The sequence below is a fragment of the Phoxinus phoxinus genome (assembly GCF_949152265.1).
Source record: "Phoxinus phoxinus genome assembly, chromosome: 1".
Lineage (NCBI taxonomy): Eukaryota > Metazoa > Chordata > Actinopteri > Cypriniformes > Leuciscidae > Phoxinus > Phoxinus phoxinus.
In genome coordinates this window covers 54,243,265-54,258,393 of record NC_136876.1, presented here as the reverse complement: position 1 = coordinate 54,258,393, position 15,129 = coordinate 54,243,265, and the positions used below count along the sequence as shown (strand labels likewise).

The following is a 15,129-nucleotide window of genomic DNA, read 5'->3' as shown; positions in this document are numbered from 1 at the left end:
AAGGAGTTCTGTCAGGACCACTATTGTCAAATATGATTGACAGTTAGCATACAGTTTGGATTGGCGGTATGGTTTCGTTCTGGGCGAGAACTCCCTGCGCATCCGTGCAGCCGAGCATGGATAAGAGCAGCAATAACCCCCCTTGGGGTAAACAGAACAGAACCAACATGAATGTATGCAGATATAATTAATTCAAGATTTTAAAGTTCAACATAATTCGAGAATTTATTCTGATTCAAGGGGAATCTGAATGCCAAATCCTGACTGGAGACAGGTGGAGCTGGGGAGGGAGGAGGGTAATGCGCTCCTGAGAAAGCGATAGCTGCTGATAATATACCGCATTCGACATGTCAGACATCTTGAAACGGTGCAAAATACTACTCAACAAACCAAGGAATTTCATTGAAAATGGCAGATCATTGTGAAGTCTATGGAAGTAAGAACCATAGATACTGTATCTACAGGTTTATGTGATTATCAATAATGTTTATAAGAGCTTTAACCAAACTTCTTTTATTTACCACATGCTATCCAACACTTCCAAATCCCCTGCATCACTCCAGTCTGCTCTTAAGAAACATGGCCTACCTTTATCTTTCAAATGTAATTTGCTTCCACAAATGTGAAAGAATAGAAAGCCTAGATGCTGTGGAAAGTAGGGAAATAAACATCAAGATCAAAAATAGTTCTGTATCGATTACCAAAACAGTGAGCAGTCATGCTCGATTCATCTATTTCCCCCATACTGTATGTTTTATATAGGGGTGAATTCAGATTGACTGTATATTTTTGAAATATAAGATAAGAAGCACGTTTATTTGTTTTTGGTTTAACTGTGTTAGTATTCACTTACACTTTTGACATTAAAAAGTAAATACAGTAAAAGACGGGGATGTCATATTTTCAGTCGCAATATTACATCAAGGAGGTGAAAAAGACGTACAATTAAATGTATTAAAAATGTACTAGCATGTTTTTAGTACAATACAAATATTTTATAATGCATTTTTTATACATTTAACAGTATGTATTTTTCACCTGGGCAATATAAACAATTATTAATTTAGGGGTGAATTCAGGGTGATTGGGACACTTTTTGCCATTAAGATGACTTGGAAAAGTGTCCCAATCACCCTGAATTCACCCCTAAATTAATAATTGTTTATTAATTTATAATTGATAGAATATTGCGTATTGTGACTGAAAATAATGTCAAAAAATAAGTGTAAGTGATCCAAATTTGATCCAATCCAATTTTGTTTTGCAAAGTTTCTGGTAATGAAAAAGAGAAAGAAAGAAAATTAAAAAATACAATTGAAGTGAAACGTATCAAATTACCTCATTGTGAAATGTGGTTAACCAATCGAAACTGATTATGGCCACTCAGTCCACCAACGAGAGGCAGCAGGAGGAGTAACACACACACACACACACACACACAGCCCTCGCGTAAAGAGCTTCAAAGTCATATAACAGATGAGCTCTATCATTGAGGCATCATCTCGGATGGACTGTAACGCTCTCTGAAAGTTTCTGGATCTAGGAAAAGCACTAAAGAAGTTGGATTTGAGCATCTGGGGTTTAAATCATAAGTGATCATGACCGAGGAGCAGGACAAGTCCAGCAGCGCGGAGACTCCGAGGAGCCCGGCCGGGTCATGCAGCTCGATGTCCCCGGAAGACTCGGACTCGGACGCGTCTTCGTCATCTCCCGCGGGGTCTACACACACTTCGCTCATGATTACGAGGATGGGTAAAAAGCTGGAGGAGGACGACAGGTTCCCGGCGTGTATCAGGGATGCGGTGTCGCAGGTTCTGAAGGGGTATGACTGGTCTCTGTTGCCCATGCCAGCGCGAGGCAGCGGCTCCAGCAAGAGCAAACCGCACGTCAAGAGACCCATGAACGCGTTCATGGTGTGGGCTCAAGCCGCGCGCAGGAAGCTGGCGGACCAGTACCCGCACCTGCACAACGCCGAGCTCAGCAAAACACTCGGCAAACTCTGGAGGTAAGAGATGCTTACTGGCATCATAGTTTAGGAGATGTGCTTAAATATAGAGATTTATTGTATGTAGCCATCTGATAATAAAGGCTTTTTTAATCCGAAAGAGTGCCATGGGCATCCTAAAGTTTTCTTTGTTTTTAAATATTGGCATAACCTGACATAAATAAATAAATATTGAAATTAATAAAAATAATCTATATGGAGGTAACACCCTATTATTAACTCTTGAGAAATGTGAAGCTCCGGATATAAACCTTTTTCAGTTAACCTCACTTCTATTATATTATTATGCATTAATAGTCCGAGCTTTTTATTTTAGTGCATTATTATTATTATACATTTTGACGTTAGACGTAAGATTAAGTAATGTTTATACTTTTTGAAAGGTATATGTTCTAATTCAGTATCTTTTGGTCTGAAGTTCCTTATTCAGTGAATGCAGATTTTGTGTTTAAATACTGAACTGTGTCCTAGTGGGCAGCGCTTCCACTTGATCCGAGTCCCGACTTGATCCCTCTTTAGTCGATTCCTGAACTAATTGATGAACAACACTCTGAAAGTGAATTATGATTGATAGTTATGTCACTCAACAGACTGCTGACGGAGAATGAAAAGCGGCCGTTTGTGGAAGAAGCCGAAAGATTGAGAGTTCAGCACAAGAAAGATCACCCGGATTATAAGTACCAGCCGAGGCGCCGGAAGGGAGTGAAGCCGGGACAGAGTGAGTCTGATGCCGGCGTTGATCTATCCCATCACATGTATAAAGCTGAACCTGGAATGGGCCGATTGCCAAGTTCCTCGGATCACATCTCTGATCATACAGGTGAGATACACACTCTTCACATGGAGCAATTTATAGTACGCATGGCATGCAAAATACCATGTATAACCCGAAGCATCATTCTGTGGTGATTATCCATAGGCCAGCCTCATGGACCCCCAACACCCCCAACAACACCCAAAACAGACCTCCATCATGGAGGAAAGCAGGATTCAAAGCATGAAGGAAGACGTTTGCTCGACAGCAGTCGACAGAATATCGACTTCAGCAATGTTGACATTTCTGAGCTCAGCACAGACGTCATCAGCAACATAGAAACCTTCGATGTGCACGAGTTTGACCAATACTTGCCTCTCACCGGCCATGTTTCGACGCCGATTACCTCAGAGCCCGGGCAGAACGCCAGCGCTTACACTGCATCTTACGGGGCATCCTGGAGTCGCAAAGGGCCCGTGGCATCCTCGTCCCCGGGCACAAGTGAAGGGAACCTGCACAGAGCTCACATTAAAACTGAGCAGCTGAGCCCGAATCACTACAGCGAGCCGTCGCCCTCACACTCCGAGTACAGCGTCTACAGCCCACATGCGTTCGCCAGCGCTCAGTGTGACTATACAGACCTTCAGAGCTCCAGCTATTACAGCCCTTATTCCAGCTACCCGTCCGGCCTCTACCAGTACCCGTACTTCCACTCCTCACGCAGAGCGTACGCGAGCCCCATCCTCAACAGCTTGTCCATTCCCCCGGCCCACAGTCCCAACACCAACTGGGACCAGCCCATTTACACCACGTTATCCAGGCCTTAGGGCCCAGCCGCGCTGTTGCACGGCGTCCGTTATCATGATAAAGGACAGCATTAGCTGAGGGGATTTGTGCCAACTAACTATGAAATAAGTGCCTGCTGATTTTCCACATCATCCGCTTGCTCACACACATCCAAACATTGACTGTTGGTGCTTAAATGTGTGAATGTGTGCCTGTACAGCCAGCAGAAATCCAGTTACAGGACTTACAAACGTTCCTTTTGATAATCACAGGCGTATTTTGTTGGATCGCCATTTGGTTTAGTTGGTTATTTTTGAGTGTTCCTGTGGGGGAAATATCTGCAGCAAAACCTTGTTTTGTGTTCAGCTCCGCAGTCGCCAGATAACTCTAAATTAAATCAAATCATTGAAAAATAATGGGTGACAAATGGTTAGCAATGAAAATTTATTTTTATTGTCTTTTTTGTGTGCATAATTTCAGTGAGCACTTTAACATGTCAAAGGCTCTTAATTTGCTGTAAGTTCATTAATAATTGCATTATTAACATCACCAGTTATTGATATCACATGCTTATTGTCATTGACTGCCTTGAATTAAATAAAAAATTATACAGCAATCATTTATAAAAATTACATTACATTTGAGGCTGTGAAACAAACACACAAACCATTGTTTACTTTACATTGTTCTAACATTGTTTAACAGTTATTGCTGACAATATTTGTGTAAAAAAATAAATCTTTCCCTTAAAACTTACCGTTTAAAGTTTGACTATCTAAGCTGATGGCTACTATTGTGTCAAGTCAAGTCACTTTTATTTATACAGCGCTTTTTACAATACATTTAGTTTCAAAGCAGCTTTACAGAGATAACAGGAAAATAATGCAACAAAGTTTGTGTGTAGAAGATAAAAGCGTCACAGTCCAGCTTAAGTTCAGTGATGGCTCATTTCTGTTGTGCTCCTTTTATTTACACTTGTTTTAGAGCCTTTTGTTTTTGTGAGAACATTACTTAATAAAAATTCGCATAATTTTCTGCACACAAAGTATTGAAATATAATTTGGTTAAATAAAGAGCTTTTACATACATACATAATTGATATATAGATATATACCATCACCGAAAGATCTTAAATCATTGGGAAATAATAACTCTGTGTTCGCAGCAGCTGCTGGAGTTTGTCTTACATCTGCAAGGAAACCAGCAGCTGTCAGTGTCAAGAAGGACTGCCATGAGTTTATTAAACAAAAGGTTTTGTCATTTTCGTACCGTAACCAATTATGATAACATTTCAGTTAAGATTTTAAAAGACATAAACATGGTAAAGTTTTTAACCCTATACAAGCAATCTAGAAAATTAATGGATGTTTAAAGACCATTTATGCAGTGTGATTCTAAGAATGATCAATGTTGCATCTTTATTTATTTATTTTATAATGTGCTTTAAGAGAATTACACATCTGTCCATTCCAAGAACTGTCTGTCAATCGTTGACACAAAGAGGTAAATCATATTCATGTTTCATATAGATCTTTCATATTTTAATCACACTTTTTTTTTAGTCATACTAAATGACAAATGTTTGTCAGGACAGAAACTCAAATGTCTTTACAGTGTGAACACATGAAAACCATGGAAATACATGTCAGCTGCTGGGAAACCTCTGGTGTGGGGCAGATTCAGAGTTAATTCTGCGAGTACAGAAGTGTCTGGGACTGCATGTGGTCTGCTGGGTAGAATTTCAAAGCGAGGTCTGGCATTCATGCCAAGCAGTCCAGGGAGGAAGCACAGTGCCACTGCAAAGAACTGCTGAATTTTAATGATCTATTCTATTATGCAGTGGAGGGCTCTATTGTCTCTCTTTCTCCGGCAAGTAAGAAAAGAATTAATTGGACAGAAAATGGAGGGGCAGAAAAACTGACAGTCATTAGGGGGGATGTGAATGGATGATTACATGCACACGGGTGGATTTTTATCCATACTGTACTGTTTAACGGGAATACAGTCCGATGACCAGTATGGCAATTAGGAAAACTTCAGCTCATAATCGTGACAACAGTGATGATAATAATAAAACTGATAATTAATGAGCAGATGGGATGTGGGTGGCTTTAGGGAGACTTGTTTTTCTCGGTTAAACTCTCATTTCCTCTTGTGTTGGCCAGATAGTTTGAAGAGAAACTCTTAAGAGAGAGCAGACGTGACTCAAGTGCATGAGATAAAGGCACATGAGTCTCATTTCACTCTCAATTATCATTACTAACTGCATCTGCACAGTGAAACACAAGTGATGAGTAAAGCAAACGCACAATTGCATACTTTTCGACTCTCTTTGAAGAACACCAACACAACCCTATGTTTTTATTTGATATCAAATAGATACAAATACAGCATCAACAGTTTCAGACATTTCCAAAACAACATTTCCATGGGCATGGCTCAAATTTATATGACCATCATCAATTTGTAGCAGTAAATGAAGAGAAGTCATATCGATCACAAGTTCAGTATGGAGTACCACAAGGCTCAGTACTAGGACCGTTGCTTTTCACCCATACATCCTACCCTAGGAGATATCATTAAAAAAACATGGATTTAATTGTCATTGTTTCACTGACAATATTCATCTCTATATTTATTTGAGGCCTAACAAAGCATACCAATTCACATAACTAACTAAATGCATAGCTGATATAAAAAATTGGATGACTAGCAAGTTCCTATTTTATTCAGATATTTCTAAATTCAGAAGCTCTGTCAAGTCTTTGTTGTCAGTCAGATAGCAATCTGTCATTTGAAAGCACATTTATAGCATTTCCTGTGTTTCTCCATAAAAAAAATATCTCTAAATTATGACATGCCATATGCCTGCCAAATGCTGGAAAGTTAATTCACACATTTATGATCTCAAGGGTAGATTGTTGTAATCCATTACTCGATTTACTGAATCAGTCAGTCATGCAGCTCAAGTTTAAAATGTTCACCTTGAGACAGATCGTACCACAGATCAGATCCGAGGACTGTTCCCTTTCGAGGGATCTCACGCTGCTTCGAAAGACGACACTTTGGGGAACGTCTTCAGCGTGACACGTCTGAAGCCTGTATGAAACTAGTTCAATCTCGATTGGTGTTGCGTCATGTGACGGCGATACTGAAGCTACAAAAGGATGCTAGATCATAAGAGCGTCAGCTTTCGGGTCTTCAGCAAGCGTTCTATGTTGCCTTGTGCGTCTTATTTGGTGTTGTTTGTCACTTAAATCCTAAATCTCACTTAAAGCTCTCGAGGGTGCTGCCTGTGCAAACTGTGATCTACTGTCCCTCAGAACCCCCCGCTCCCACCTGGCCCTGTTCGATGAGACAGGGTACATGAGACAGGCCAGGCTCGCACTCACCATGGTTCGGGACCCACGTCTGCTGAGGCAGCAGGGCATCTTCAATCAGAGGGTTCACAGATGGAGCTGGTTGATGATGTTGAGATGGCTTCGGCCCTTTCACAACATTCAACTGCCAGCTCTGTCGGTCCCGCCCAGGAGTCGAAAGCCCACTCTGTAGCTTCTTCTGCCCAGGACGAGGACCCGATGCTGGAATTATCTGGCTCCAAGGAGTTCGATATTTTGGGCATCGAGGCAGAGGAATCTGAGGACTGCCTTCGAGGAGCTGCTGGAGGCTGTGACCAGAGCAGTGGCCAAGTTAAACATAGATTGGCCATCAGAAAAGCAGGTGTCGAGGTCGTGGAATAAGCTGTTCTCGTCACGTCTGTCAAGCCCGTATGTCCATGTTTATTCGTCGATTTTGGCAGAGCCGATCCTGACCTCCCTGGGGCCCTGAGCAAAATTCTACAATACCTGACCAGTGAACTATGTAAACCATTTGCCATGGCCACACAGTCACAGCTGACACCTCAGTGCTCCCAATACAATCCTCCCTCCTTTAAACAAAACAGTCAAAGAAGTAAGGGTAAAAAATATAACCCTGAGCTTTGGCTTTTGGGATTAACTTTGGTTCCCTCTACAGTCTGGGCATTTTCAGCATCAGTATGGGCACCGCCAGTCTATTTGGATGTCTAGAAGAAACTGAGAAGAACATCACATAGTTAAGCAGTCATTTACACAAATGCATTTCTGCCATACAATCTTACATGTTACTTGTTACATGTTACAAATGTGTAAACATTTGAAGGTTTGAATTAAATTCTTACCATCAAAATATTCATTTTCTGCACTTTCTTGAGGCAAAATCATCAATGATGTCATCATAGGACAGGTGTTTCCCCACATCATGATTTATTCTCATGATGGCCAATCCACTCAAACGGTCCTGTGACATGGAAGACCTCAGGTAGCTTTTGATGAGCTTTAATTTTGAAAAGCTCCTCTTTGATGATGCAACTGTTACAGGCAGAGTGACTGCAATCCAAAGATTAGGATAGAGTTCCTCCAGGTTTTTCTCACAGAGAAAGGAAAGCAGCTTAAAGGCAGTCATCTTATCTGATGGCAGATCAGGTAAATTCTGAATCTCGCGTGCCAGATCCATTCCTCTGATGTCACAGTCATCTCTGAAGGCTAGAGTGTTTTGATTTGGATTTCACCTGGTTGAGTGTTTCAAATCTCTCATCCATGGATGTCACAGTAGAGTCTACCACAATGTTAAAGAAGTTGACTTCAAGGTTTTTTCAGTGCATCAGTCACTGGTTCATCAGGAGCCTCATAGTTGAAATGCCTCTTGCTGTTTCTCACTCTCTTCTCTTTCAGAACAGCCTCCACATTCATCTCTTCTCAAATGCTTTTGGCTGTTTGGGCCTCAGAGAATCCAGTTTCCTGGTATGTAGTGAGGGAAACCTTTGCATTTGAGATTAAATTAATTGTGATATCCAACTGCATTGAGGCATATTGGAGGAGCTTGTTCAGTTTGTTTGTAATAGTCAGTATCTCACACCATACGACACAGCAAATCAAGAAGCGGTAGGACCCAACTTCCTCTGCAAGTGCTTGTGCCTCCACTTTGGCCACAGGATCATTGATCGTCTGTCTGGCTTCCAGTAATGCCTCCCGAACCTCAGAAGCCATACCTGATTGCATGAACGCTTTTGAGCCTACTCACCCATCTTGTGTCACTCAATGACTTCATGGTTATGTTCATGTGTTTCTTTAAAACACTCCATCTTTGTGTGCCAGCTGAAAATAAGGCGGAGAGCTTTTGCACATGCCCAAAAAACCCAACTGCATCTTATTGAAGATTTGGCAGCGTCTGGAATAACAAGGTTTAGAGTATGTGCTCCACATGGGACAAACACGGCTCTGGGTTTTCTTCTGAGCAGTCAGGCTTGTACTCCTTGGTTCTTGCCTGTCATGTTGGCCCCATTATCAAAAGCTTGCCTTCTGCAAACTTCAAATGAAATCTTCAGCTCATTTAGCTTATCTAAGATGACAGTGGACAGATTCAAGCCTTTTGTAACCTCAACATTCACAAAGCAGAGGAAGTGGTCCTTGATCTCTGGCTTTCCCCTTAAAGCCACGCTTCTCAGAATAATAAGTACTATGAGTCTCTTATTTGAGTCACTATTGCTCCCAGAATCTTGCCACTCACAATCTGCATTAGCTCATTCTGTGTGCGCTGCCCAAGGTAATAAGCATGTGTCTCTCCATCTTTAATTTTGCTGAGATGGTTTTCCATAATGGGGCCAGTAATTCAACCTCTTTTAGGAAGTTTCCATTATTGGAAGAGTTTTTCTGATGAACCCCTGAATGCTAGGTTTCGTTCAGCCAGGGACTGGGTGATACTTATTAAACGTGTAAACCTCCATATCTTTCTTTCAGCCTCATAAATGGTCATTTGTATCTGGTCAAGAGTCTGTCCCCAACTTAGGCGCAGATCAAGTTCTCTCCACTTAATCATAATTTGTGTGTGTTCAGGACTACTCTCACGGTGTTTCAGAATGGCATTGATATTTGACCAGTCATTCACACCTTCCTTTATAATTACAATACACAATACACAGCATTGCTTTTTATTGAGTACGTGAGCCAGCTCCTGTGAATCTTTTCCCCATTTGACAGTTGTCTCTGTAAGCCTGAATGGAAAGATCTCTTAGACTTATCTTTAGGGAAAGAACAATTTTGACAAACCAGTCCTGGTTTGAATGGACCTCTGCGCACTAACTCAGTCCTCATAAAGTCTGTTGAGACTGGGGGCCAATCTGCTGGGTCATTTGGTGGAGCAGCAACTGTTCTGTTTGGGTCTGAGCTGCTTGTATCTGATGGTGGCTGTACACCTCTGGTTGTGCTAGTACTGGCTGAGGCTGCCTGTACTTCACCTGGGTCTGTCACTGTGTTAGTACTTGCTGAAGACGGCTGTACTGTATTTGCTGAAGCTGGCTGTACTGGGTTTGCTGAAGACGGCTGTACTGGGTCTCTGCTAGTACTGGCTGAGGCTCAGTAGCGGTTTTAGGCACAGGCGAACCGGGTGGTCGCCCGGGGCGGCATTTTTTCATGTCACTTGGGGGGTGGCACGAGCTGTTAAAAAAAAAAATCCTCTGCGCCGCAAAGCGGTTTTCTATTATATATAATTTCAATTATTGGCAAATTGGCGCCCCTGCTTGCTGAGAAGGCGGCGTGCACAGAAGATATGTCAAGGGGGTCTCCAACACGTCGCTCGCGGTACCAGTAACGTTAGTTGATTGGAGGTAGCTCGCCAATAAAGCTTGCTTTATATGTTCACGAGTTCGGGAAGCGTGCTCATAATTGAAGCGAGGCGCTCATTTTTTCCAGGGGCAGCGAGATGAAAAAATCTAAACTTTTCAGTATGGGGGTGCACCCAAACACCGTGGGTGTTTTTCTCTTCTCCGTAAATAAATCTTGTAGCAGAGCTTCAGCAAGCGTTTTTCGGAGGTGAAAATCCATTAGCTACTAAAACCTCTTTGTCGTTGTGGAGAGCTCAGTGCATGGTTGCATAGCAACGACAGACGGCATGGGAAAATCGGACCAAATTATACTATTAATAATAAAAGATAAGCTAAAGTGCATTGTAAATGTCAGTAATATATCTTTTTTGAAAATTGATTATTTTTATAAAAATGATTTAAAGGCTGAAATATGTGAGGTGTATCTTTTTATAAAACCTTTTTTTGTCACAACTTTATTTGAACGTGTTCAGATAACATGACACTCCTTTCTCGCCCAGGGTGTAATTCAATGTAGAACCGCCACTGCTGAGGCTGTCTGTACTTCACCATGGGTCTATCACTGTGTTAGTACTTGCTGAAGACGTGGGTTTGCTGAAGCTGGCTGTACTGGGTCTGTGCTAGTACTGGCTGAGGCTGGATGTGGATCAACCAAGTCGTACTGAGAGCTTGTACTGGCTGATGATCCAGCATCTCCTCTACTGACAAACTTAAGCATAGCACCTGCAAATGATTGATAACTCATTTTATAAGCTGCATCAGATCCATTCATACTGGCTCCCCCGATTTCCTTTTATACATTTTCAAATGTAAAATACTATTTATACTATGGCTTGGCTCTTGTAATATTTAACTAGTAAACTAGTGATGCAGATATCAAGAATGACATCATTGATATCAAGAATTAACTTTTGTACAAGTGAACATTTATGTGGCGAACAGGACGTGATTAATGATGAACGACACCTGTGAGACGTACTGGTCTCACAGGCCACATTGTTGGCGAAGCTCTGCTGTGTGAATGGATCATACAGTAATGTGTACCATTATGCAAATGTTAAGGATGATTCAAGAAATGTACCAAAGCGACAGAGAAAAGCTGTAATGTTGCCTTATTCCCCAAACCTAACATGTCACAGATGAGTTTGCTAATCCATCCTGCACAAATTCAGTGTATGTACTGGAAAAAACATTTTGCTCTTATGTTATATGAAGAAAATTAAGAGAAGGAGTGTATCTGGTGAAAATAGCATGTCAGAAATATCAATGGCCAAATTGGGATGGAATGCACAAATTATAGAGATTATACTGTATACTGTGGATCAATTAGCATAAAGACTAAAAATATTAGCTTTCTAGTCTTTAGAACTTGTTTGATGTTCAGGACATTCAGTTGAATCTTTACACAAACATACACACTGATTGATTACATTTATATTTCATCATGATCATAACTGAAATGATATAATCACATTTTATGAATAATCACATTTAATGCTGGTTTTTAGTTTCAAACATACAGTATATTGTGGGAAAAACTATTTTCCTCAGTGTTCCTCTACCTCATTGTACACATTTTATATGTATTTCTACACTGCAGGTTTGTCACAGAAATTTAAGCAGTCTTCCCCGAGGAAATGCATTGATGAGCAGCAGATTTATCAGGAGGTGTGTGTGTTGTTCAGACCTCCATCAGTGTGTTTCACTGCCCCTGGAATTCAGTGTGTGGGAGGAACATTGGCTGGGAGTTTTCATATCCTCACAGGACGGAGGTGGAGAAACAAAGAGAGAGACCAGAAGTGAGAAAGCGAGAGATCTGAGAGAGAATGGGTTAGAAATAAAAGTAGTCTCTCCTCTCTCTTGGACTCCAGTCAGTGTTTGGCACAGAAAGATGCATGAAGAATTGTATGTCTTGAGCCTTGATCATGCTTTACACACGCATGCATTTGGGATTAAACACACTCTCTTAATACAAGACACTTGGTCTAATGTGGCTATACTTTTAGCTCAGTTATACTGTGGACTTTATTGAATTTGATAACTCAATACCAAAGAAAGACAAATGTTGTATTTCCCAGTGACTCGTATTGTTAGGGATATTCAGTTCTTAGTTTCACTTGCTTGGATTTTTACTTAGTATTCTTTGGTTCCTGTTTTCCCGCTCCTTGTTTTTTCATCATGTTTGTTAATATGATTTGTTCACCCCATTACCATCTGTATATAAGTTACTCTATTTCAGTTCTCATTGGTTCTCTGCGTTTACGTTAGCACTTGTGTTTCTTCAGTAACCTGTATTTGTATGTATCTTTGAAGCTTTTAAAGCATATTTACCTAATTCGCTATCTCCGTGTGTCTGTCCTCAACCCTTGCTGACACAGCACTGTTATATTTGACTCAAATTGAGTTCAAATGTTACATGAAGACACATCTATGAAAGGGGCTTGAATGGGGTCTTGCCCAGGGTGTAATTCAATGTAGAACCGCCACCGGTAGGGTTGCCACCCGTCCCTTAAAATACGGAATCATCCCGTACTAACAAGTAAGATGATGCGTCCCGTATCAAATCAATAAGGGACGCGATTTGTCCCGTATTTTACATTAGGCCCACATATAGTTGAATAAAAACATAAGGATTTTGCAGTATGGATAATACTAATAGCAAATATAAAAAAATCAATTTCGTAGTAGAGAAGTTAATTGCGTGATTGCATTTTAGCGTCTTTGTTTCTATAGCGACTGAGTCTTGTGAACATGCGCTGTAAACCTGCACGTTTTTTAACCCTTTTTTAAATTATCTTTGTCCAAATGGCGTGAGACTTTGCACGGTTGACAACACTTTCTAGATCTACAAAAAAATGTAAATAAATTTGAATAATATCTGTTTTTTATGTTAGTGTGGGGGGAAAAAGTCACACTTGTGTTGTTTCAACAAAATGTAATTTTGAAACAACATCATAGTTTTTTTTTAGGATTTATAGTTTTAGGAGGATTTATTATATATGTTTTAATTTAGGCTATATAAATAAATAAATAAATATTTTTTATACAAAAAAACGTAAAAAAAAAAAAAAGTAAAATTCACTTTATAAAAGACCCACATTTCGAACATTCATGGATATGGATAATTTGACATGGTTTAGTGTAAGATTTTTGCCCATCTTTTGGAAAATGCTGTTTTAAAAGTAAAGAAATTATAACTTCAGAGCTACACCATTTGCTCTTTGACTAAAATACATATTTTCACTAGTTTTAGTTGGATTCATATCTACATATTATGAAATCACAATTATAACAATACAAATTACTTGGTCAAAGTTGAGAATTTTTTGATAAACTAAATCTGTTTTTCAATAATGTTACATTATGATTAGAATCAAATTACATCAAGGTCGGACCCTGTTTAGGAGATTGACAAAATTCATCCTCAAAATCAGAAACAACGCAAAACACACATAAACGGTGGCAAAGTGGCAAACAGATGATATTAAAAAACAGATGTTTGAATTTGGAATTGTGGGGGGTGAATAGGTGTCCCTTATTTTGCCAATGGGTGAATGGGTGTCCCTTATTTTGCCTTATTTGGCAACCCTAGCCACCGGCGTACGACAATATATATCGGTACCACGGTATAAAAGTTTATTTTGCTATATTGTGTAAATCGCGGTATGTAAATAGCACTACTGACACTTCAGAGTGATGAAATGCATGAAGAGTTATAAGCACAATATATTCTCAGTGCGGTGCACAGAAAGCCTCTTCTCTCAGCATGCGATCTCTTTCAGATCTTATTGTGCTTGAATGGTCGAACACACACACAATTATGTCAAAATACCCATCGCGTGGAGTATTCATGTAAACACAGGTGGTTATGTCTCCAGTGAAAGTAAACGGATGTGTATCAGTATAATGGTGCGTTCACACCGGACGCGAATAGCGCGTCAGGTGCGAGTGATTTCAATGTTAAGTCAATGCAAAGACGCGTTACGCGCGTGAGCGAAGCCTAACACCAAATAACATTAAGAGCCTCTACAATAATCTTCATCAAACTGAGCAGTCCTGACTGAATTATTTTCATCTCTTTTTCTAATATGATATTCGCTGAAAGAAGAATGAGTGCAAACGGTCTGACACAGGTCTCAAGTTCAGGAGAATAAGCAGGAGTGACTAGCCTGGGTTTCCCCATACTGCTTTTGCGCAGCGCGATTTTATTCACGCTGAAAGGCAGTCTGGATACCATGGACCAGATTTTCGCCTCATCTAGGGAACCAATCACAGAACGGGGAGGGAGCAGCAAGACGATGACGACATCTATGCGACACAACTAAGCAGTTTGTTTATATCCATATATACCTTCGACCCTCATGTTTATCTTGCACAAACGGCAATAGTCGCTGAACGTCATTGTTTACACAAAAATATCTTACCCATCGTCTTCTTCCTTGTCTAATTTCTGTCGCTCTACATACGTCATCTGGTATAATGGAAACGATTGGCTATGAGCTACGTACAGGCACATTTGATAGACATTCTTAGCACCCAATAAACGGCGCCGGGCATTCGTAAACCACGCCTCAAATACGAGAAAATGCACATGTGGTTCCCAGACCCAAGTCTCAACGAGAATTGAGAAACGAGGAGTGACAGCAGTGGAAGGAGAGATGGGGAGCAGATATTTGCCGTTAATATTGTTGTTGTTTTTGTTGTTTGTGTTCGTGTGTGGCAGTCGGATGAAAAGTGGCCCTTTTTTGTGTGATTAATTTAAGTTCCGACAGTTCCTACCTCCTTCTTACCAACATAATGAAATGTGTTACGATTGTATTATTCGTTTTATTAATACATTTTAATTCTTTATTTATCATTTGTCACTATTTCAGATTTGTTCTGTTTTCAGAACAACACATTTAT

General features: G+C 40.4%; 1 protein-coding gene across 1 annotated transcript; it reads left to right on the top strand.

Annotated features, from left to right (window-relative positions):
- Nucleotides 1–1,467: 1,467 nt before the first annotated feature.
- sox8b (SRY-box transcription factor 8b) lies at nucleotides 1,468–4,582 on the top strand. The gene is made up of 3 exons (XM_079627715.1): nucleotides 1,468–2,005; nucleotides 2,596–2,825; nucleotides 2,925–4,582. Exons 1-3 carry the CDS (start codon nucleotides 1,599–1,601, stop codon nucleotides 3,584–3,586), a joined length of 1,299 nt encoding a protein of 432 aa, XP_079483841.1. The 5' UTR covers nucleotides 1,468–1,598; the 3' UTR covers nucleotides 3,587–4,582.
- The last annotated feature ends 10,547 nt before the right edge of the window (nucleotides 4,583–15,129 follow it).